Below are 24,175 nucleotides of genomic sequence, written 5' to 3'. Positions count from 1 at the left end.
AAAGTTTCCTAGGATGTCTGCAGAGGACAGGACTGACTGCACCGCCAGCCTCTGCAAACTCGCTCCTCTCTTCCGGCCTCGAGCTCCGACGCGGGAATTCTGCAACTTCTCCCTTTATCTGCTTGCACACGCTTGTTCACCTTCATTCTGGTTTACATCAGGGTAACCGTTCCGGTGATTATATAAATTCCCGAGTTCAAGACAGATAATCCAAAGATAGGAAAGATGAAAAATTTGTGAGTGGATTAAAAACATTTTCTCCCAAACGTAAAAGTTACAGAGCGCACACGTACAGAAAAATATACAAATACCCATAATCCCACCACTCAGAATGAAAAACTGTTCACCTCTTGATCTATCTCGGAGACGACTTTTTAAATTAGTGGCCAAATGAACCTGTCCTTGCCCCCAAATCCCATCAAATTTGAACCCAAAATAAATCAACCTACTTCTCTTTAATACGGTCTTCACCTCCACCCCAGATTTATCTTAGGAGGTAAATCCCAGGACCCCCGATTTCTCCCGGTGGGCTTCCACATGGCCAAGTCTGCAAACATCTAGCTTAATGAACAGTATCTGGCGGAGACTGCAAACCTAGGAGCGCACACCTGCGTCTACCGTCTCATCTCCAACTCCCGCGTGCAACTTTGCAGCTCCGGCTCCCGCCAGGGGCCTATTTGCTCGGCCCGTTTGGCGGAGGGATCCCGCGCGGGAGCGCGACGACGCTCAACCGTCCTCTCCGATTCCCGCGTTCTGGCCCCGCCCCCTTCCCGCGCTCTGGTCCCGCCCCCTCCCGCGCGCCCTATGGCCCATAAAGAAGTCCCGGCCGGGCCGCTGCACTCCGCCGCGCGCATCCGTGCGCCGACAGAGACTGGCTAAGGAGTCGGCGGCCATCTTGTTCTTCTCGTGGTTCCAGTGGGGAGAAAAGGAGGAAGCAGGGAGCGGGGCGGTTGGGGGGGGGACCCGCCGCGGCTGCTGCCACCGCCGCCACCGCCGCCTCTGCGCTCGTGGCGTGGGAAAGGAGGTGTGAGTCCCGGGCGCGAGCCGGCGGCGGCGCCGCTGCGGGAGGGTCGGCGGTGGGAAGGCGATGGCGGATATAGATAAACTCAACATCGACAGCATCATCCAACGGCTGCTGGAAGGTGAAGGGGTCGGCAGACGGGCTGAGGGGAGGCGGGCGCCCCGGGGGCTCGCGGGGGAGGGGGAGTTGGGAGGCCGGTTGGGCTTGCAGCGCCGAGGGGAGTGAGCCCCGCGAGTTGGCTCGTGGCGCCAAGGGTTTGCAGCCGGAGGGAGGCCGGCCGGGGTCCGGCACTCGGCCCACCCCGCAGACCCTCCCGGCCCCGTTCATTCATTGCTCAGAGGTGCAGCCTTCTTCCCAGAGATTTGAAAACTCCGCTCCCCACCCCCACGTTTCCGGTCCGTACCCCCTTGCGCCCCGCAAACGGGACCAGTCTTTGGAGGCGAGAGGGCTGGGGGACCCGGTCCGACCTGCAGGACGGCGTGTTCCTTACTTTCCGGTACTCGTCCTCTCGGAAGGGAATTTGATGGGGCTGTGGGTTCCACCGGCTATGGGGGCTTCTTTCCTGTCTTGCTTATTTTTGTGTGGGGCTGGTGTCGGGCGCCCCATTTCTTATTACTTGGTGACGAATGTTCATATCTCCGGAGGATCTTGGAACCCATCCCCTCCTGCCCTCCCAAATACTCTTCTTAAGTTATCCTTATCTCGAAGAGGTCTCCGCGCTCTTTTCTGAACGTGCCACTGAACCTGAAACCAGCGATGGTGACAGTTTCGTTATCTTTCCGGTTGTGCCAGGCTCTGTATTAATGAGGCTTTGCATTCATCTCATAATTACGTTCATAGCAATAGTCAGCGTTTCTAAAGCGCTTACTATGTGTCAGACATAGAGCAGTTTCATTCTCCCAACAACCTTGAGAGGTGGGTGCTGGTCTTTTTTCCTGTTTTTCAGAAGAAACTAAAACACAAGAGACATTAAGTCACTTGACCAAGGTCACACATTAGTGACAGTCGGGTTTCAAACCCAGGCAGCCAGGAGTTAGAACTTGCTACATTCAGCCCACCTTGTGTCTGAAGGAAGGAGCTGCTCAGCGGTTAGGCAGAGGTTAAAAGAAAGCTTGGATTTTGGTTGACCTGAGACTCCTGAGGTGCCTGACAGTTGGTTGATACTGACCTGGGAGACGGATGAAGTTTGGATTTCAAAGAGGGTCGCGGAAGTGAATCCCCCCACCCCACCCCCTCCAGGTCTAACGCTAATGTCTTTTTCTGAGGCTTTGGGAGAATTCAAATCTCTTTCTTGATTTGGGCGCTGGATAATGTAGGTTTGGCTGAGTTTTCACTGCTTTTTTGCCTTTATACTGTCCTCTTAAAATAGTGCACTGTAAATGCTTGAGGGATGGAGTCCAGACTAAGAACAATTGGGGTAACTCTGGTTCTAGAATTTGCAGGTCTTCTAAATCAGTCATTTAAAATGAAACCCCTGGGAATATCTTAATCCGTGCTGGGGTTTTTTGGGTTTTTTGTTTTGTTTTGTTTTGTTTTGTTTTTTTACTTTTATACCTTCTTAAAGGAAAACCTCACTGAATGTGTATAAGGATCCCTGAAATGTCAGTGCATTGTGTGAAAAACTTGTCACTCGTTAAGTACTTGACATTTATTATAAGAACTGTATTTTCATGCTAGTTAATATAGTCCTTTGGTTTATGTAAGGCCACAGAAACCAATTAAAACTGTTTGCAGTAAGAAAGGAACTTTTTATTAAATATTTTCCTTTTAAATCTAACTTCTGTCTGTGCAGGGTTATGTGTCTCTAGATTAGATGGGCTTTATTTCACTGAGGAAACAAAAATTGGAATCTGTGTTGATTAGAATCATCAGAACTTTAAAACCATTTAAGTCTTGTTAACTTAAGATCTATGTTGCCTGTAATTCTATTCACATAAGAGATTTGTTCATTTCAATCTTATTTTTAAAATCATGCTAAGAAATTTACCTTGATGAACTTAGATCATCTAAAATGAGATCAATCATTTCTTAATAGTTCCTCTTTACATGTTATGTTGCACTTGAAAACTGGATTTTTTTTTACTATTTCATTTTTCGTTGAAATTAATATAAAAAAGCATTGTATCTTAATGCCTTCGGAATGGGCTACCTGCACAGTACTATATGCTTAAATTCCCTTTTTTCTCATCAGTGTTAATTTGGCAGAGAAATGGTTGAAGATGATCCATTGAGGGAGGAGATATTATGTGTGTGAAAATATATATATATATATATTAGAAGTTGATAATAAATTTTGTGATTTTGGGGGGTAATGCCCCCAACACATTTTCCTCTAAGAATTTTAATTAAGGTGTAAGTATATCTGACAATGGAATAGGAGTTTTGTGATCTCTTTTTGTATGTTCATATAAGGTGGAGGCTTGGGGGCGCTTGGGTGGCTCAGTTAAGCCTCCGACTCTAGACTCTAACATTCGTGTCACTGTTCCTGAGATGGAGCCACACGTCGGGCTCTGCACTGGCAGTGTGGAGTCTGTGTGGGATTCTCTCTTTCTCTCTCTGCCCCTCCCCTGCGTGTTCTCTCTCTCTTTCTCAAAATAAATAAACTTTAAAAATACAAGGTCAAAGACTGTGCAAGCTTAGTGGAGAAGTGGCTCAGTAGTAGTACTGACAAGGTAACTCAAAGTGAGGTCTTATTTAAGAAAAACAGCATGTTGATTTAGAGTACAGCTTGGCAGTTTTCTACTCTAAACTCTTAAGTTGTTTTTACTTGGCTGAGGCATCATCTATGTGATCCATCTCGGAAGCTTTATCCAGGCTGTATGCCTTGCTGGTGATAAAACTTGAAACTCGTGGTTTAACTAATGTTCAATTATTTAATTGCCTGTACCTTAAAACTTGGGAGATTTAGAGAGAAAATAAGCCAGGTGTTGATTTGGTCTGATATTCCTACCATGTTAGAGAAAAGTGAGAGGGCAGAGTTTTAACTTTGTAAGTGAGCTGGTTCAGGGAGCAGTGATGGCTAGTACTTTTCTTACATAGCAGGCAGTGTAACATTTCACATCCTGATTTGCAAAAAGCATCTTGGCTCTGAAGATGGCCATTGTCAGACTGCGAGACTTTGTCAGGCTTTGCATAATTGTCCTACTTACTTTAGCGTTTAAATAATGACTTCTGCCCCAGCCCTCAGAAAGCACCTACTGCTTTAATCCTCTGATGTGTAAGAGCTCATCTGAAAATAGTGAGTGTTCAGATACTCTCTAAAATTCAGTGACCCATGTGTTTAGCTCTTTGGTGTAATATGAAACATGTTTATACAGTTAGTAAAATTCTGATCAAAGAAAACAAAAGTAATCTTTTCTAACGAGACCTCTGCATTTATTATTTTTTAATAGGTCATGCTTTTTAACGATACAGGTTTTTCTTGGAAGCAGTTACCATAGGGCATTTTGTTGATAAAGACAGTGCTACCCAAGTTTGTGTCACTAACTCCCTAATTTACAAGAAGTCTGTTTAGTGAGGCCTCTGCTCTTCCCTGCTGTCCCCGCTACTGCGTGTCTGCGGTAAGCCTCACCCTCCTCTCCTGTGAGGCAGGAGAGGAGAGATCTCTTGGAGACACGAACTGAAGCTTGCACCAGTCCTAACCCACAGCATGGAAAGGATTGCTCTCCTTATGCCTGAAGCGTCCCCTTGTTTGTCAGTAGCAGGAGGCATCAGTGAAATCTTAACAGGATGGTGTGCGTCATGATGTTGTGTTTGAGGGAATGTTAGCCACGGGAGCAAAGGCCAGGCTTTCCTTCTCCCAAGCTGGTGAGGTGGAAACAGTGCTGGGCCACGCATTAGTAATCTGTTGCCGAAGTAGAGTTTAGTTGGTGAGATTGTTTTATGTCTTTGACGTTGCAGTCCTATAATAATCTTTGACCTGTTCTGCAAAAATGTGTGCCAATGCCAGCTTACTTGAGGTAGGTGAGGATTACTGATCCTGAAGCAAGGCAGTGGTTGGTACTGATTTTATACCAACTTGACTATTTCATTCACTTCATTTACAAATCAGGGCTATTAGGAGACCTTAAAGGTTGATATGTGAAGGAGACCATATTCTGATGTGAATTGCTTCAAAACTAGAAGAGTCTTATTCATGATGAATAAGGAAAGATTTCATAATTTTGGACTTTATGGAACTCTGGGATGAATTATTAAGTTTTAGGATCAGACCCCTGTATCCAAAGCATGTAGGAACAGATGATGTACTTAGTGGTCTTGATTTACCTGAAATCTCCCAAATTCTCCACTGCTCTAAGATTTGCAGGCATCCCTTGTGTAGAGTGGAATGGGTGTCACTGATATTAAGGCTTACGAAAATGAAAACCACTCATAAAATGTAGGGTCAGACCTCGAGTCCAATTAGTAGTGTTTTATCAAGATGGGTTGTTGGACTGAAAAGATAAATGCTTTTCAATAAACTGGGTTCACTTTAGGTGTAGAAAACTCAAAATATTTTGAGAGCAAGTAGGTAAGTGTTTTGCAACTATATCCTGATTATTTTGAGAAAATTGGTATCACCTCTAAATGCCCAAAGTATATACTAATGTAACATTGTGTGTCACCTATACTTCAATAAAATAATTTTTTTTTTTAAAATGGCCAAAGAATAAGGGCAGCAGTTAGGAAAGTCAATGAGGGGAGGGTATAGTGAGGAAACAGTTTTAAGATGGCCCGAAAGTGGGAAGTCTTCCTCCTGGTGACTTTGCAATGAAACCAGAGCATTCTTGATAACATTTTTGTCTTTTCTATTTTTTTGCAGAAAAGAATTCAGTCGTTTGTGGGAAAGTTTTAATGTTGCAAATATTCCCTGTTTGTCTTGGTTTGAAGTCCTCCTTTCCTAAATCTGTCTTCCATTTAGTGAAGTTATTGATTCTGTCACTGCAGTGAATATGATGTGCAGTAGTTTTAAGATTACCACCTGCTTTAATAAGATTATCTTAAAACAGCAAAATCTGTGTTGACTTATTTTTATGCTGGTTGTGTCATTCATAGATTCTAAAACTTATTGTAATTCATCTGGGGCTTTTTTTGTGTATGCCGTTCCTTCAGTAAGACTTTGAACAATTAAGGGACTTCTTTTTTTTTAATGTTTTTATTTATTTTTGAGGCAGAGAGAGACAGAGCATGAGCAGGGGAGGGGCAGAGAGAGACAGCGAGACACAGAATCTGAAGCAGGCTCCAGGCTCTGAGCTGTCAGAGCAGGGTTCTAACTCACGGACTGTGAGATCATGACCTGAGCTAAGTCGGATGCTTAACCAACTGAGCCACCCAGGCGCCCCTCAACAATTAAGGGACTTCTAATTAAAGAGCAAGAAGAATACTTTTTATTGTTCATAAATAATCCCAAAGTAGTCTTAAATTTCCTTGCATAGTTTTCATCTCTACTTGTTGGCAAGCTGTGAGAAAAGTTAGTGTTACTTGTAAGAAAAAGCTGGTGTTGCAAATAATCACCGAAAACATTATTTTTATTATTTCAAGTTTTTGTCAGTTTGATAAAATTGCATGGAAGTTTTTATCGTATGCTCATGTTAGTGATTTGCCAGATAAATAGATAAGTTTTTACAGAACAGCCTTTGCTGTTAACAGCCATGATGCATTTTTCAGAATTCTTTTTTTCTAGCCAGGTAAAGGGAAAAGTGTTTACAAAGTTGTATGTTTAAGGTCTAAATTAATGTATTTGGTCACTAACCTATACATGTTCACAATACCTACTGATTTCCATGCAATACCTAGCATCTGTCTTTATGAGAAACACTCCATCTGGAAAGTGGAATTCTTATTTGTTGGAATATTTTGGATTCCTTTGGCAATTGTTGAAATAATTTGATATTTACTACTTGAGCTTACCTCGGCTACTACTTAAGAAGGTGACATGGGGTGACAAGTCTTGAATTTTCCACCTAGGGTCTCTTTTTTTATGAACCTTTCTCCCACTATGCACAGAGTACAGTGAGGGCTTTAAACCTCAGGGTAAGTATCGACTGATGTTTATTGAGTAGAGCTGCACTGTAATTCTATTTGTAGCTACTAGTGATAAAATAGAGATATTTTTATTGAAAAAGCCTTTGTGTTTTTAATGATATTGAAGATACCCTTAAGGTAAACCTTTTAGTTTTATAATCTTTATGGGGGGGGGGGGGGAGTTGTCATTGTAGCATTTATAACAAGATGCAGTTACCTAGTTGGTCTTACTTTTCATGTCCTCCACAAGAGAAAGGATAAGGTTCCTGTCCATCCTGTTGCCAGGGTATCCCCAGCATCCGCCAGAGGGTCTGGCACATAGTAGATACTCTACACCTATTCTCTTGAATGTTTGAAGCATAGTTAATAAGTATTGACAGTTTTAACAGATTGCCTAATTTAGTTCTGATTTAATGCTTCTCATCTGTAAGGATGCCTTATGATTTTATATCCCATCTTGGAACTTTCTTAGGGAGCAGTGACCATATATTAGGGTTTTGATAGTTTGTCCTATAAAAGCTCCTTTGGTTTGGAAGTTAAAGAAGAACAAATCCTCAGCTGGGAGGAAAGTAGTATGGTAGAAGCACCACTAGACCTAGAGTTCTTTGGGGCCCGGTGTGCTTAAAAGCTCTTGTGACCTTGGACCAAGTCACTAAACCTCTCCCAGGCTGTAACAGAAGTGAGAGCCTAACTTCATAGGGTTGCTGTGAGGATTAAATGGCAGCGTAAAGCCCTTTAGTGCAGTGCCCCGCACATGGTGAGTGCTTAGTAAATGTTATCTACAACTAGTAAGTAATTCTGTTTGATGGACGTCGAAAATAATGAAGTAGATTTATGTGCTATTGGTCGATATGGCCATCTTTTTTTTTATTTTTAAAAAAAATCTTTTATTTTTGAGAGAGCGAGAGAGAGCAGGGGACAGAGAGAGAGGGGAAACTCCAAAGTGGGCTCTGCGCTTACAGCAGCAAACCTGACATGGGGCTCAAACTCAAAAACCAGTCCTCAAAAACTGGGAGACCATGACCTGAGTCAAAGTCGAAGCTCAACTGACTAAGCCCCCTGGGCGCCCCCCACCCCCTGCCATATGGCCATTTTTAAGAAATATCCAGTGTGCGTTTGGTTTGCTAAAACACATTTTGAAATCTTTATCTTCTAATTGTTATCATTTTCAACTTGAAATTTAAGAGTAATCCTAGATTTTTACAACTAGAAAAATGCTCTATTAAAGGCTGATAGGAAAATGACTCTATTGATTTTTAACTTAAAGAACAGACACGGGTTGTTGTTTTTTTTTTAACTAATCAAAAGTATGTAGTCTGGTACGCGTGTTTAATTCTGATACCACAAGTCATCAGCGCTTAGAGATTTATCCAGGTTTCATTCACACAACAGATTTTGAGCACCTGCCACATACTGGCCGTGGCACGTACACTGCTGAGCAAGTGGTGTGGTCTTGGGGCTTATAGTCTGCCGGGAGGCTCAGATGAATAGGTGGAAGCGAAATGGCAATCACAGTACAAAGTACTAAGTATGACGTGTGCTGAGTGGTGTCCAGGTGTCGTGAGAGCATTTCAGAAAGCAAGTAGGCTTATGAAGGGAGAGGAGGTAAACAGAAGAGGCTCTCCAGGGCGGTCCTTGAAGGATGAACAGGTATTTGCCAATTGGTAGATGGTGGTTTTGGCAGAGTTTCCGTTTTTATAATTTTATTCCTTGAGCTAATTGTAGGGAATTCAAGAAGCCTTGGGACCAGGTTATTTTTTTTTAATGTTTATTTATTTTTGAGGGAGACAGAGTGTGTTGGGGGCGGGGGGGCAGAGAGAGAGGGAGACACCATCTGAAGCAGGCTCCAGGCTCTGAGCTGTCAGCACAGAGCCTGATGCGGGGCTCAAACTCACCAACCGTGAGTTCAGTTGGCTTAGCCAGCTGAGCCACCCAGGCACCACAGGGCCATGTTATTTTTAATGAGCACTGTTCTTCAGATATAAATTCTTGATCTGTTCTGGAAAAACTGCACTTAATCCTTATTCACGTAGAGGATAATTTTTAAATGTTGGCAGTATTGCTTTTTTTTTTTTTTTTTTTTGTTTTGTTTTGTTTTGTTTTGTTTTTGGCAGTATTGCTTTTTATCTATACACTCCACTCATAGGACAAACAGGAAAACAGAACAAGAAAACTTAACATAAACTATGTCTGAAGGTTGTAGTGGGAAGCCTTCAAAACCAGTAAAATTTACGGGCGCCTGGGTGGTTCAGTCGGTTAAGCGGCCGACTTCGGCTCAGGTCATGATCTCGCGGTCCGTGAGTTTGAGCCCCGCGTCAGGCTCTGTGCTGACAGCTCAGAGCCTGGAGCCTGTTTCAGATTCTGTGTCTCCCTCTCTCTGACCCCCCCCCCCCACCCCGCCCCGTTCATGCTCTGTCTCTCTCTGTCTCAAAAATAAATAAACGTTAAAAAAAAAATTTTTTTTTAAAAACCAGTAAAATTTATATTAACAAGATTGATTTAATCTGATGGCACTGATTTACTATGATAGCATTCTCCTATAAAAAGTATAGCTTTTGTTCCATATAGGTGTAAGTTATTATTGCATACTCTTCTGGAGGACTTAAAGGGCTCTGCTGAAAAGATTGAGGTTGAAAACCAGAAGCTTCTAGGAGTCCCCTCCTAGCCAAAAATAAAGTTTTCCTGCTGGGCTGTCTGCCCAAACTTCTGGCTGACTTGTGGTATAATTGCTAATGATTGGGGTTTTCTGGCCAGTGAAACAGGAATCCCACCGTCTTTCCATCAGGAGCATTTCTTGAGTTCTTCACTGTGTGTATCTAGAGAGAAAATTACTGTGGATCTGGAAAAACCATTTTTTGTTGCTCAGTTGCTGTAGTATTCTATGTGTGTCTATTCCATATCTTCCCTCAAATGTTATCATTACTGAGCTTTCCTCTTCGTTGCTTCTCATTTCGTAATATTTTTATCAGAAGGAGACTGGCAGTTGTTTACTTCAGTTACATATTTTGGGGTTCAAAGTAGTGATTTGCTCAAGCTCTAGAACTAATACAGAAACTTGGGGCCAGCTCCCAGTCCATTGCTCACCCTTAACGTTTTCTCTTCATTGTGTGCTTCAAGAGTTTGGCCCTTCCCTCTTGTCATCTTTTCTTGTTTACTGTTGTTCATTGAAAAAAATAAAAGCCCCTCCACACAGTGTTCCATTTCTGCTCAAACTTGTTTCTTCAGAGAACTCAGGGTTTCAGTGGCTATTCAGGTTGAAGAATGGCTTTGCCTAGGACAGTATTTCTCAAACTTGGACATAGTCGTTTTTTTAAGTGTATTTATTTATTTTTGATAGAGGGAGAGAGAGAATCCCCGGTGGGCTTTGCACTGGCAGTGCAGAGCCGATTGCGGGGCTCAGACTCCCCAACCGTGAGATCATGACCTGAGCCAAAGTTGGACGTGACCGACTGAGCACCCAATTAACACAGACATTTTTAATGGAAAAGAGTTCTCAACAGACAATCGGGTTTTTTACTTGTAATTTTTATCACTCTGTAACATCAGATATTTACAGAACAAAGCAGTTAAACTTACTGTTTTTATTCAGCTATTAGACTGAATGATTTTGTAATTGGAATATAAAGCCTCCAAAACTGATGAAATTTAAACTAGCAACCTTTATTTATTTATTTATAATTGTTTATTTTAAGAGAGAAAGCGGGGGGGGGGGGGGTGGGGGGGTGTCAGTGGCAGAGAGAGACGGAAATAGGGGCTCCGAAGCAGGCTCCAGCCAACAGTGGAAAGCCCGACATGGGGCTTGATCTCTCACATAAACTGTGAGATCGTGACCTGATCTGAAGTCAGACACTTAACTGACTGAGCCACCCAGGCACCCCTAAATTAGCAACAATAATGTAATCTGATCGGTTTTGTGGTTTTGTTAAAACTAAATCATTTTATACTGAGTTTAATGGTGGAGGGATGTGACGTAACATTCTATATTTAGTCTGGTTCTTTGTTTTTGCTTCGCTTGTAGTTCATAGAATGCCTGCTTTCATTAGTCTTTTATGCAAAACGAGTATTAGGACTGATTGCAAGTTGAGGATAATCAATCCCTGTATTTAACCAGGCCACTGGATAACTGTAAAGTTAAGGTAAAATTAGCAATTCTTTAATCTGTAGTTAGCGACTGTCTAACCTGTTACAACTGAAATCAAAACAAAATTTCATTTCCTGCCCACTTGCTGGTAAATTAACTGTTACGGAGCTGGAGTGCTCAACTTTGATAGTGAACAGAACTCCAACAAGAATGCCTGGATGTGGGCAACACCTAGTACTATACCATGTTTTCTTTTCTCCCTTTTCTTTTTATTTGTTCAGATTACTAGGAAACCTTCCTTACATCATTCATGGACATCCTTTGCCCTGTAAGGTCATGATTGTATTCACAGATGCAGGCTCCGAGCTTGCACGGCAAAATAGGTACAATGAACATTAAAGTGTGTTTCAGTGAAATGCAAACAACACCTAAATTTTTTCATAGAACTCTTAATAGGTTACCTATCACCCTTTGAAAAGCACTGATGGGGGCAGGCTTCTGAGCATTACCAATCTCATATTTTAAAACAAGAAATTCTTAGAAGCAACTCAGTAATATGACAATCTCTGAAACCCCCTGCTGTACACGTACTGATTCATTTATAAGGCTGGAGAAGAGAAGACAAGATCGGAGGCAAAAAGCAATGGCCTGGTGGGCAGGCTGCAGGTGAACAAGCCAATTGTGTGGCTTGGATGCAAACGGAGGCCTCAAGCTGTGCCACAGGGAGTCTGATTTCTGCAAGGAAGACCTTTTCTAACAGTATTCATACAGAGGGTGGCTCCTTGTTCAGGACAGCATAAGAAGTCTTAACTTGGTATAGAAGATGTAACTAAATGATGAAATCCTGTCTAAGATTTTATAGTTCTAATTAGTCTTTAAAACCATGTTCTTTATAAGTGTTGAGAAAATAGAGTCAAGTCAGAAAGCCAGTTAAACTGTGTTTTTGACTCCTCATTAAAACTTGTGCCTTTTCAGATCATTGTAATTTTTCTGGTAAATTGGATTTTGACTTCATTTGACTAACTGGAGTTTTTCTTCTCTGCAGTGAGAGGGTCCAAGCCTGGTAAGAATGTCCAGCTACAGGAGAATGAAATCCGAGGACTGTGCTTAAAGTCCCGAGAGATCTTTCTCAGTCAGCCTATCCTACTAGAACTTGAAGCACCACTCAAAATATGTGGTAGGTTTTGGCACATGAACAGCTTTTGGTTATATGATTGATTGACCCAAGGATATAGAGATGAGCTTGTATTACCCAGCAGAATCATTTGCTGTTTATGAATAACCTGGAACTACTTAAAATTAAATAATTTTAGCTTTTGAATAAATACCATTAATGGATTTAGTTTACTTAGATGTGCTTCAGATTTTCTAAAAATTATTTCACTAAAGGAATATAAACAGAAAAGAGATGAAACTGAATAGAGAGCTAAGAAAAGGTCTGAACTATATGAATATATAGGAATTCTATTTAAGCTTAAAGTAAGACTGGTTATGCTTAAAAATAGACCTTCCTTGATGCCATTTGTCATCTGTTTCTACATGATAGATGCAGATAATCTGTATAAAAACTGAAGTTCATCTGAGTAATGTTCTATATTCTAGCATATTTGACTACATTGATAAAGCTTGTATGGATGTTTTTAAAGTAAAACGCTCTTTGGCGCTATCTAGCAGGGAGAAATTGAGAGCCGAATGAACTGGTGGGTGTTGTGTGTGTGCCTTTGTTCACACCGGTCCAGGGCTCAGCAGCAGTGCAGCAGTTCTGCTGACACAGTCCCTGCGGACCGAGTTGCCAGAGGTCTGATATCGATCAGCCGACCTGAAAGGAAAGCGATGTTACTTGGCAGAAAGGCCTGCCTGGGCATTAATAATTCTTTCCACAAAATTAATTCTTAATTAGTTGAGTTTTGTGTGAGACTCTGGACATATACATATGCTTAAAATTTTCAGTAAAGCTCACTTGAACTGAAATATAATACAAGATTGGGAATTAGTGTTAGCCATCAAATTTAACTCTCATTATTACAGATCGATCCCATTATGCGGTGAGTGTTTAAAGATGGTCTCTCCAGAGCTTGTTAGTGGATTGAACAAGAAGTATGAAGTTACTGTGTAACACAATTCTTGTTTCTAGGTGATATCCATGGGCAATACTATGATTTGCTTCGACTTTTTGAGTACGGTGGTTTCCCGCCAGAAAGCAACTACCTGTTTCTTGGGGACTATGTGGACAGGGGGAAGCAGTCATTGGAAACTATCTGCCTCTTACTGGCTTACAAAATCAAATATCCCGAGAATTTTTTTCTTCTCAGAGGAAACCATGAATGTGCCAGCATCAATAGAATTTATGGATTTTATGATGAATGTAAGTACTTTCTACGTCTAAGGAAGAGTTACTTAAACCGAGGTACTTGGTCATAAATTGAACTATCACATACTTCTGTTAGGATTTATGACTGTTTAGATGAAATGTTACAGTCTCTCGTGTTTCCTATTAATTGTTTTTATCGTAGTTTTTTCTTTCTTGGAGTAGAAAAATAACTGCTGCTGCAGTATAATAATGCCCTAGATTCTTTTATGATGTGATTATTAGATCAAGAAGTAATGGTCTCAGTGACGACTTCTTTAAGATCATTTTTTGTGAAAATTCACAGATAACTTAATTCTTAGTACAACTCTGAGAACCTGTCCAAATAGATAGTTTTGTTTTTAACAACTTTATTGAGATATGATTTCATTCCATAAAATCTGTCCTAGTGATTTGTAGTAAATTTATAAGGTTGTGCAACTATCACCACAGCCTCGGGCAAGCACTGACCTGCTTTCTGTCTATAGATTTGCCTTTTCTGGATATTTCTTATAAATGGTATCTTGAAATACACAAATAGTTGCTTCTTATTTTTATTTTTTTAAGTTTATTTATTTATTTTTGAGAGTGGGGGAAGAAGGGCAGAGAGAGAATCCCAAAAAGGCTCTGTACCACCCGCGTGAAGCCCAATGTGGGGCTCAGACTCACAAACCATGAAATCATGACCCAAGCCAAAACCAAGAGTTGGACACTTAACCAATGGAGCCACCGAGGCGCCCCCAAATAATTGCTTTTTAAATTTTGTGATACTGTATTTTTTTTCCTTCTGGCACATGCGCACCCAGGAGAAATGCCAGTTACTATCCTAAAATGTGCTGAAAGGAGAAAGAAAAATTAGAAAACAAACAAAAATTTATTTGTGTAATATTTTACACATATTATCCATTTTGGATTGTTTAATTGAAGGTGCACTTTGAGTTGTAATTGACAAAAACCAAGATTCTTAAAGCCTTAAAAATTGCCAATTTTGGTGGAAGTTTTTGTTGTTGTAGTGTTAAGTATAAAATGTTTTTTTAAAAAATGTGTTGACTCCTTACCCCATCCTCCTTTTGTGCTTATTTGTGCTAGGAGAGGCTTCAGGCTTGGACGAGAGAGGTGGGTGAGGAATTTGAGTTACTAGCATTTGCCAGTGATGATAACAAGATCAGTAAAGAATTGTCCCTGTGGCCCTCCCCTAGACTGTAGTCATAACCTGTAATGTGTTTTTCTATCTCAGTTCCATATAGCTCATTTGTTAGAAGTGCACTGCTGGAAAGATTATGTTTCTAGACTTAGCTCTCCTACTCCTGCCTACCCTCTCCCACAATTGTATACTTGCCTGGTGGTCTAAGGCCCTGAGACCCATCTGGTAAGATGAGGTGGGGAGGGATCACCAAAGAAAAATCTTGTGGGTTCTGAACTGACCAGGGCAACTGAGTCTGTGGCAAGGTTTATTGTTGTTATTTTAAGTAATCTCTACACACAACATGGGGCTTGAACTCGCCACCCTAAGATCAAGAGTCAGATGCTCTCCTGACTAAGCAGCCAGGTACCCAAGAAAGGTGTTTAATTTTGACAGTGAGTCTATCAGAGAAGTACTAGTAAAGCAGTTATTACTCCTAAGGTAGTGAGATGAAAGGCAGCGAGTTTTATAAATTGTGTTTTGGACATTTGCTATAGTTGCTACTTTTTAGAAAAGGTTCCTTTTAGGGGCACCTGAGTGGCTCAGTCAGTTAAGCGTCCCACTCTTGGTTTCAGCTCAGGTCATGATCTCACAAGCTCTGCCCTGGGCATAGAGCCTGCTTAAGATGCTCTCTCCCTCTGCCCTTCCCCTGCTCATGCGTGCTCGCTCACTCGCTCTCAAATTAAAAAAAAAAAAAAAAAAAAAAAAAAAAGGCTCCTTTTATACACTATTCAGCAAGTACTTTGATGTTTTCACTGATGAAGTTCAAATCCAGATGATCTCTTTGTTGTGACATATATCCAAATGTGAGGATACTAGCTATGTCCTTTTCGGTTTCTATTTAATGCAGAGGACTTTAACAGTTACTTTAGATGGTTGGAATCAGTTTTGATTCTTGTTTGGTCAAGACTCATTGACTCTGTGCTCATGCTCCCCCCAGTCTCCCATCAGGCAGGTATAACTTGCCATCTAGTCTACTGGCAGGCATAAAAGTGTCCTTGGCATAGGTGGCCTTCAACTCATGGTTTGCAGACTTTTAAAAAACTCGATAATTTCATTAAAATTTTATTTTAAATTATAATGAAAAATTTTATTCAAATGTAGACTTTCATGGAACAATTTAAAACCACTGCTTTAAGTGCTAGGCTTATTTCACAAGTATAATAAGCGTTCTTCTATACTACGGTTTCTCCCCCTGACCCCCACCCCAGTTTTATGACTGCAGTCCTGGTATCTGTTGTTAGATAAGATGTGAATGTGTGTTACCCTTTTCTGATACCAGAATGGTCTGATCTGTAGTAATTGGAAACTGCATTAGGGGTTCTGGCTCAGAATCCCCAGATTTGGAAGCTTGAAGAGACGTTGGCATTTATCCAGGCTAAGCCTTTCTGGAGCCAGATGTTCCTAGTGGTGTGAAGTAGCTTGAGAGAGGAAATGTAGAGAGAAGAGAAAACAGGGCCCCAGGACTTAGTTAAGATGCTCAGAGGCAATAGAAGGAAGAATCCTCGTTTTTGTTGAAGAAACCAACAAAGATAGCAAAGGACTCTGCAAGACAATCTGGAGTGTGTTGCATGAATAAAAAATCAGGGAGCAGAGCAGACTTTAAGAAGGGAGAGGGTTCGTCAGCACTGGCAGATGCGGCATATGGGCAAAGGAAAAATCCAAGTGAGCCATTGGATGGTCCTTCAGAGATACAGTGGAAAATGGGAGATAGAACCAAATCACTTTTATGAATGGAGGTCAGGACCAGCCCAGCCTTGTTCTTCCATTATTATCATTATTGGAAATTGGAGGTGGTGATTGTGAACAGGTTCCCTTTCAGCCTTTTGTAGAGAGGAATTCTGTTCAGCTTTTGGAAACCTCCAATGAAGGAGGATAAGGCATAGGGAATTAGTGACCTCCCAAGAAATACAAACAGGGTAAACCATAGTGAGAGTTATACCCAGGTGCAGAGAAATAGACTATTATGAGAAAAAAGGACAGTCCTCCTCTGTAGAGGGAGAAGTCAAGTATTTGTTGAATTTACATTATATTCCAAACTCTGCTAAATTCCATACCCGACTTGATTTGCACTAGAGTGGAAGGTGTGGTTCAGGAACCTGCTGCTTGGGCCAGTCTCTAATTTTCAAAGAACATTCAGCTTTAAACCTGTAGATGTCCCTAGAATAAGAAAGGAAAAAAGAGACGAAGGACAAACTTGGCTTTAGGAATGAACATTGTGCTTTGATCTTTGGTTTTTCTGGTATGGAGAGTACAGGAGACAAAGGCACCCAACAATTGGGCCATTCTCAACCCAGTTCTGACAGATTTGTGCTTCCAAGGTTTATGAGTAGGTCTTTAACTCAGAATATGATTTTCTTGTGGGAACAGTGCCTTAAAAGGCATGCTCTGTCCAGATCACCCTGTGACTCCAGTATGTATGGAATACAGGGCTGGTAGAGGGAATATAACCATCCTGTAACATCGTGTCTATGGGGAACGTGAGCTTTTGTGGCAGTTGTAGGAACGGTTATCCTGGGGTGCCTGCAGTAAATCTGTATTCCCCTATAAGTCATTTGTGCCTGCTACTAGAGTATGTAGGACTAGGAATTATCTGGTACCAATAGGCTATTGATGATAGTAGGAGATAGGATGGGTGTTAATTCTCAGAAGCTTCCACAGAAGGAAAATGGTAATGACACATGTGTAATCTGTTCATAATTATGTTTAGACACAGGAGCTACTTATGGGTTGAGATTGGACAAAACAGACTAGATTTCAAACAGAGTAAGTGCTACCAAATAATTATTGGGGGTTAATGATCTTTAATCGTTGCATCTGGGATTCTGATCTCAAACTTCTATGGAATTTTAAAGTATATCTAGTTCTGCTAAAAACCTCCAATGGGGTTTTATTTATTAAACTAGTAGCATAGTTTTTGTTTACTTAAAAGGTAATTAGCACCTTGCTTTGGGAGAAATGGTCCTGAGAAAATGGACCTATAGAACACCAATCTCTTTTTAACCATCCTAAAATTTTCACAGGTAAAAGAAGATATAACATTAAACTATGGAAAACTTTCACAGACTGCTTTAACTGTTTACCGATAGCAGCCATCGTGGATGAGAAGATATTCTGCTGTCATGGAGGTTCGTGGGCCGATTTTAGTTCCAGATAGATTTTGTCCCTTCTAAAGGGTGTGTGTACCACTTTGACATTTATGAGTTGTCATTGGGACGACTTCCTCTGAACTCTCCTTTACTGATGTGTTGTATCATGGGTCCAGTCTGGCACATCCAGGATCATTTGGCTAGAAATCTAAAGTAAGAAATTGATTTGTTACAGGGAATTCTAGGCTCTGTAACAGTTTGACTTGAAAATAGAGCAGAAAGTGTTTTTAAATATAAAATGAAGTACGATTAATAGGCTGTACTATAGATCCTCTAGAATACTGAAAATGTGAGTAGACTTTCCTTGGTCTGTTTTTGATCCTCCAGAAATTTTTATGACTTGGATTTTTATTTTATTATTATTATTATTATTATTATTATTATTTTAGTGTTTATTTATTTTTGAGAGAGAGTGCAAGCTGAGGGAGGGGCAGAGAGAGAGAATCCCAAGCAGGCTCTGTGCTGAGAGCTCAGAGCCTGATATAAGGCTCAGTCTCACAGATCATGAGATCGTGACCTGAGCCAAAATCAAGATTCGGATGCTTAGCCAACTGAGCCACCCATGTGCCCTGATTTGGATTTTAAAAGGATTTTGCTCAGTGGTTGTGCTCTGTGAAGTAGTAATTGCAAGAAGAATTTCTTTTCATCTATAGTCAGAAATTAGATAATCATCAGAGAGCCAAAACAATATATTTTCATAAAGCCATTATTCCTGCCCTCCTATACTTTAACTGGTTTTGGTAGAGCTGGACATACGGTTTTTAAATTTTTTAATTTTATTTTTTAAAGTAAACTCTATCCTCATGATGGGGCTCAAACTCACGACCCTAGATCAAGAGTCTCATGCTCCACCCACTGAGCTAGCTAGGAGCCCCTGGGCATGTGATTTTAGACTCAGATGAAAGTCAGCTACATCTGAACTGGTCTGATAGATTCAATGGTCCTTGGACAGCACAGGTTCCCTGGAAAGCTTATCACACCTGAGTATCTGCACCTTCTGCACCCAGTCCTTACTAATGGTCAGTAGTAAAATCTAGAATGTACACTGTTCGCTACCATCATCAAAGGAGTTGAAGAGTAGTTGTTTTTAAATCACTGGATCTTAATTTTATACCATTTAAACATAATGTGCCCCACAGATTGGTGCATATAATAAATTCTAGTGCCTTTTCAGTTGAGTTTTTTTTTTTTTTTCTTAAACCAAAGCTAAATAAGAAAGCATAGCCATGAAAAAAATCCTAACCGTAGATTTAATTTAAGCCTTCCAGGTTAGAGTTATTGCATCTCTATGTAAGTAAATGGAACCGTTAAAGTGCAAACATCCTTTTTAAAGTTCTGTTTCCTTCAATTTTCATCTCATTGAATAGGTTTATCACCAGATCTTCAATCTATGGAGCAGATTCGGCGAATTATGCGACCAACTGATGTACCAGATCAAGGTCTTCTTTGTGATCTTTTGTGGTCTGACCCCGATAAAGATGTCTTAGGCTGGGGTGAAAATGACAGAGGAGTGTCCTTCACATTTGGTGCTGAAGTGGTTGCAAAATTTCTCCATAAGCATGATTTGGATCTTATATGTAGAGCCCATCAGGTATTGATTTTGAATTTTACATGTACACTTAACAGCATGTGTGTGAGCACAGATTCTCCTTGTTGATTTTAGTGGGTAGGTATTGCTTATTCATACAAAATGTCTCTGCAAGTGACCTAGAGGATATCAGACTCAATGGGAAACTGAAAAATGGTTTTACTCACCTACAATTTACACCTACTTATACTGAAAACATTTTCTCTCCAAGGTGGTTGAAGATGGATACGAATTTTTTGCAAAGAGGCAGTTGGTCACTCTGTTTTCTGCACCCAATTATTGTGGAGAATTTGACAATGCAGGTGCCATGATGAGTGTGGACGAAACTCTAATGTGTTCTTTTCAGGTAGAGGATGTTTTCAACATTGCTTCTTATTATGATGTCTGAATTTTACTGATTTAAAAAGACTACTTTCTGCCTACTGTTCATCTATGTTGAATAGACTCAATTTTTACTTTCCTATCTATAACCAGTGTTTGTCCTCAGTAATGAGTGGACCCCTTTTAAGGGAAAAAAATTATCAGAGAACCTTTCCTGCAGTGTTGAATTTAACTGTTTTTGCATTATTTAAGTGGGGTAAAAAGAATTTCCTGTCTTCTTTACTATAAATCTGAAACTATAACATCAGTGTGTTCAGCTAAAATTAATCACCACTTGTGTGTGAGAATAGAACTAACCGCCAGGTGCCAAATGTGCTGTGTGATTACTCCCTTCTCCCACCACTCTGCTCTCATTTCTACAAAACCTGTTGATTGTCCATGACATCATTTGGCCATCATTTGGCCTTCACTTGGCGCAAAAGCATCGTTTACATGTAAAGTCTGCCTGAATCTTTTTCTCATTCACTTATTACGATTAAACTTATACAGCTTCAAGCTAGCCTAGCCCAATCATTAACACAAATAAAGCCGTTGAAGTCAAGTGGCAGTAAAATGTTGTTTTACCAATTAACTGGGAGAACTTGCAGCTCCCAGAGATTGAGAGACTCAAACATTGCTCTCTCTAAAGAACTTTCCTCCTTTGTGTGAGAAGGGATAGCCTGAAGGTACTTACAAGGTCTGACTTCAGAAAATTGTTATTTTATCCAGAGACAAAATAATTTGTCCATGCATTTAATGTGTTCATCATAACATTTTTAACCAAAATGTTCATGTCAGCTTGGCTTATATTAATATGTTAGGGGGGCCTTCAAAGTTTTGGGGGCAGTTTTAAATGGCCAAAAACGTTTCTGAACAAAGATTTGAGTGAGATTTAAGAAATCTTAAGATTGGCGGTTGAGAATATTTCTTAAAATGCACCATATTTTGAATCTTTGCAGATTTTAAAGCCTGCAGAGAAAAAGAAGCCGAATGCCACGAGACCTGTAACACCTCCAAGGGGTATGATCACAAAGCAAGCAAAGAAATAGATGTCATTTTGACATTGCCTAGTTGGGACTTGTAACATATAGTATATAACCTTCATTTTTAAAACTGTAATGTGTATTGGTCAGCTTGCTCAAATAGTGTGTTTGTGGGCTCCCCCTTCCATTTTTTGAGTTAATGAATGGCATTTGCTGGTTATAACAGCAAATGAAAGACTCTCCACTCCCAAGAAAAAATGTTTTGTTTTTTAATTGTCTATTCCTTTTGCAAACAACTTTAATGATGGTGTTAAAGCTGTACACCCCAGGACAGTTTATCCTGTCTAAGGGGTAAGTGTACAATTGATCTTTTTAAAATTTAGTTCAATCCATGAATTATGTAAATGCTTGTTTTCTTTAGAATATAAAGAGAGCCCTAGGGTGCTCAGTCTGTACATGTTATTGTCATAAAATACATACTGTTGATACAAACCACTGTGAACATATTTTTTTTTTAATTTTGTTTCAAAGGGATTGCTTTTTTCTCTCATTGTCTTGTCGTGTACAAACTAGTTTTTATAGCTGCCATTAGGATTAACTCAACCTTGCCAGCATCACTGGTATGATGTATATTTAATTAAAGCACACTTTCCCCTACCGTATACTCAAAATGACAATTAAAGCCATTATTTTAAATGTTTGTGACTCTTTCCTAAAGCCAAAGTTTCTGTTGAAATGTGTACTGACACACCCCCCAAGTCCAAGGTGGCGTGGCTATGTACACACACCACACTTGGGATTCAAAAACAGGTTTTTGGTTTTGAATAGCAATTAGTGACATAGTGCTGTTTAAGCTATTAATGATTAAAGTTAATAACATTTTGTACAATTTCCATATAGTCTATTCATTAAGTAATCTTTTTACAGTTACATCAGGCCTGAACCCGTCCATTCAGAAAGCTTCAAATTATAGAAACAATACTGTTCTATACGAGTGACCGATTATGCTTTCTTTGGCCTGCATTCTTTATTCTGCGGTGAAGTTGAGGCTTATAAGTCAAAACAAAGGAACTAACTTACTATCCACCAATTTATACAGAACTCACAGTATCTATGACTTTTTTAAACTTAATCTGTTAAAAAGAAATCTGTTTCAACAGATGACCGTGTACAATACCATGTGGTGAAAATGAATTCAGACTTATTAAACGACGAACTTGTTAAATTCTCTCAGTGTCTATTTATCTGCACAATACACCCAGGAGAACTGTTGATGGCGTATTGACTAGATTTTAATGAATAAATTGCTCTGGAAACCACACAGTTTCAATTTGGATTTGTTTTCCTTCAAATAGTCTGTTTTGCAAAGAGGGCTTATAATACGGATGCTCATGTTTGTGGTGGTCTAACCTGGATGGAGCTACGTTTCTGAAGTGGGGTGAGGAGATTGAGCCGTCCTTCCGTGTTGTTCGGGAGGGGTGGGGCTTGGCGAGCTGCAGTGTCCCCCACATCCGTGGTTTTCCCTCGGCGTGGGCTCAGTTGAACAACTGTTTGCTTTCTCGGGCTCAACCACCAGTGTTAGCATGCACGGTAATTTGCTCTCTTCTCCCTTCCCTAATTCGTATGGAACACGGTGTTGTGTCATGTTACATGTGTCACACGTGTGTCAAGTGGATATTAATTTCTTCAAGTACATTAAAAGTGGGTGAAGAGCACGTCATTTGCAGAGTGCTTTCTCGTTAAAAACTGCTTCACCTCAGAATTGGAGGAAGAAGCTGTTTAAGCCAGTGCTGGCGTGTGGAGGGAAAAGCACAGGGCTGCTGGGGGCCAGTCTCCTCTCTACCCTTACAAGCTTTGGTCTTGAGGCATTGGCCACATCTCATCTTCCCTCTCCTCCCACCCATGCTCCTCAGTCGGTGAGGGGGGTCAGACCCCCTGACCTCTTGTACTTTTCTATTCCCCATTCTGTGACAGATCCAAATTTGTACTATTTTTAACTTTCTTGTCCTATTCTTCCAGGTCTCTTTAAAAAAATTTTTTTTTTAACGTTTATTTGTTTTTGAGACAGAGAGAGACAGAGCATGAACGGGGGAGGGTCAGAGAGAGGGAGACACAGAATCTGAAACAGGCTCCAGGCTCTGAGCCGTCAGCACAGAGCCCGACGCGGCGCTTGAACTCACGGACCGCGAGATCATCACCTGAGCCGAAGTCGGCCGCTTAACCGACTGAGCCACCCAGGTGCCCCTCTTCCAGGTCTCTTTAATTGTAGGAAGAAAGATGAGCAGTAACTGATTATGTCAAAGGCAGATTTCATGTGTCCTTAATCTGTGCCCTGGACAGATTGTCGATTGTGTCCCTTCTAGGATTTCAGAATTCTACAGTTGTAAAATTGGGCTACTCTACTCAGGTTATAGAATGTGGAGTGTGGTAGGTAGCCTCCTTAAAATTCTTTCAGAAAGAAAACCTAGCACCAGGTAAATAGGTAAGAAAGTCAATCTTTGTTTTAGGACATGAAATCTTAGGAGAGGCTCATAATTTGAAACTAGCATGTGCTAATAAAACTTGAGACCTTGCCTTATAAATCCCAGTCTGCTCTAACCTTACTTTCTCTTTTCTTACTTATCTTTATTTGCGCCTGAAGTCACATCTGCCTTTATAAACCATTGGTTACACTGCAAGTCTGGCTCTCCTTCTCACTTTGAGTAAATGACTTAAATGCTGAGCAACAGTGTCTTATAAAACAGGGACAGTACCTGCCTCATGGTGAATCTTGAATGCAGTGATACGATACAGTAAGAATAATGCTTGACTCCTAATAGTATTCCTCACTCTCTCTTGCTTTATAATTAATCCCAGTTGTGTCGTGGTTGAGTGTCTCATCTGGCCAGCTGGGTTCTAAGTAGCAACCTGTATGGAATGACCTGATACTAAGCCATGGACAGCCAAGCAATTGAGCACTGACTGCACATAAAACACCTATAGATATTTTCAGCAAATACAAAGGAAACAACCAGGAAACATGAAGTTGCAATTAGTGTAATATTTTAAATTCTAGTTTGCTTCTGTGTGATTTTTAAGCATCCCTGTTCTTAAGATGACTGCACCATTACAATACCATTCAGAAAGGTAGTAGCTATCCTTATGGAGCTAAATAGTCTATATAATATAATTGAAACCATCTTTTGAAATCACTGGTTTGTGCCTACTTGACTAGACCTGCCCATGTCTAGCTACAACGAACAGCACAGATGCCGATGTGGCATACTTTTCAAGTAACAGGCACATAAATGGCACACGGGACATGGGAACTAGGAACAAATGATTGAGTCCTGAGCCAGGAAGAAGACACGGGATTTGGACTGAGGAAAGGGAAGGGAAATCCCATAAGTTTCCCACTGTGGGACCATGGTGGGAGGTTTTGAAAGGAAACTGCTGGGAAGTGCAGATAAAAGGATAGCTG

General features: G+C 40.6%; 1 protein-coding gene across 1 annotated transcript; it reads left to right on the top strand.

Annotated features, from left to right (window-relative positions):
* The first annotated feature begins 871 nt into the window (after nucleotides 1-871).
* PPP1CC (protein phosphatase 1 catalytic subunit gamma) lies at nucleotides 872-22,034 on the top strand. The gene is made up of 8 exons (XM_060612282.3): nucleotides 872-1,142; nucleotides 12,151-12,282; nucleotides 13,240-13,470; nucleotides 17,659-17,763; nucleotides 19,152-19,375; nucleotides 19,584-19,718; nucleotides 20,692-20,752; nucleotides 21,643-22,034. The coding sequence occupies exons 1-8, from the start codon at nucleotides 1,088-1,090 to the stop codon at nucleotides 21,711-21,713; spliced, it is 1,014 nt and encodes a 337-aa protein (XP_060468265.1). The 5' UTR covers nucleotides 872-1,087; the 3' UTR covers nucleotides 21,714-22,034.
* Nucleotides 22,035-24,175: the final 2,141 nt, after the last annotated feature.

Source organism: Panthera onca, chromosome D3 (assembly GCF_046562875.1).
Source record: "Panthera onca isolate mPanOnc1 chromosome D3, mPanOnc1 haplotype 2, whole genome shotgun sequence".
NCBI classification, from domain to species: Eukaryota; Metazoa; Chordata; class Mammalia; order Carnivora; family Felidae; genus Panthera; species Panthera onca.
Note: the sequence above shows the minus strand (reverse complement) of the source record. Positions and strands in the feature narration are given on the sequence as shown.

Coding starts and splice junctions, on each gene's coding strand:
- PPP1CC (XM_060612282.3), top strand. CDS start 1,088: ATGGCGGATATAGATAAACTCAACATCGACAGCATCATCCAACGGCTG. Junction 19,376..19,583: donor TTATATGTAGAGCCCATCAG/GTATTGATTTTG, acceptor TTTCTCTCCAAG/GTGGTTGAAGATGGATACGA. Junction 19,719..20,691: donor CTCTAATGTGTTCTTTTCAG/GTAGAGGATGTT, acceptor GAATCTTTGCAG/ATTTTAAAGCCTGCAGAGAA.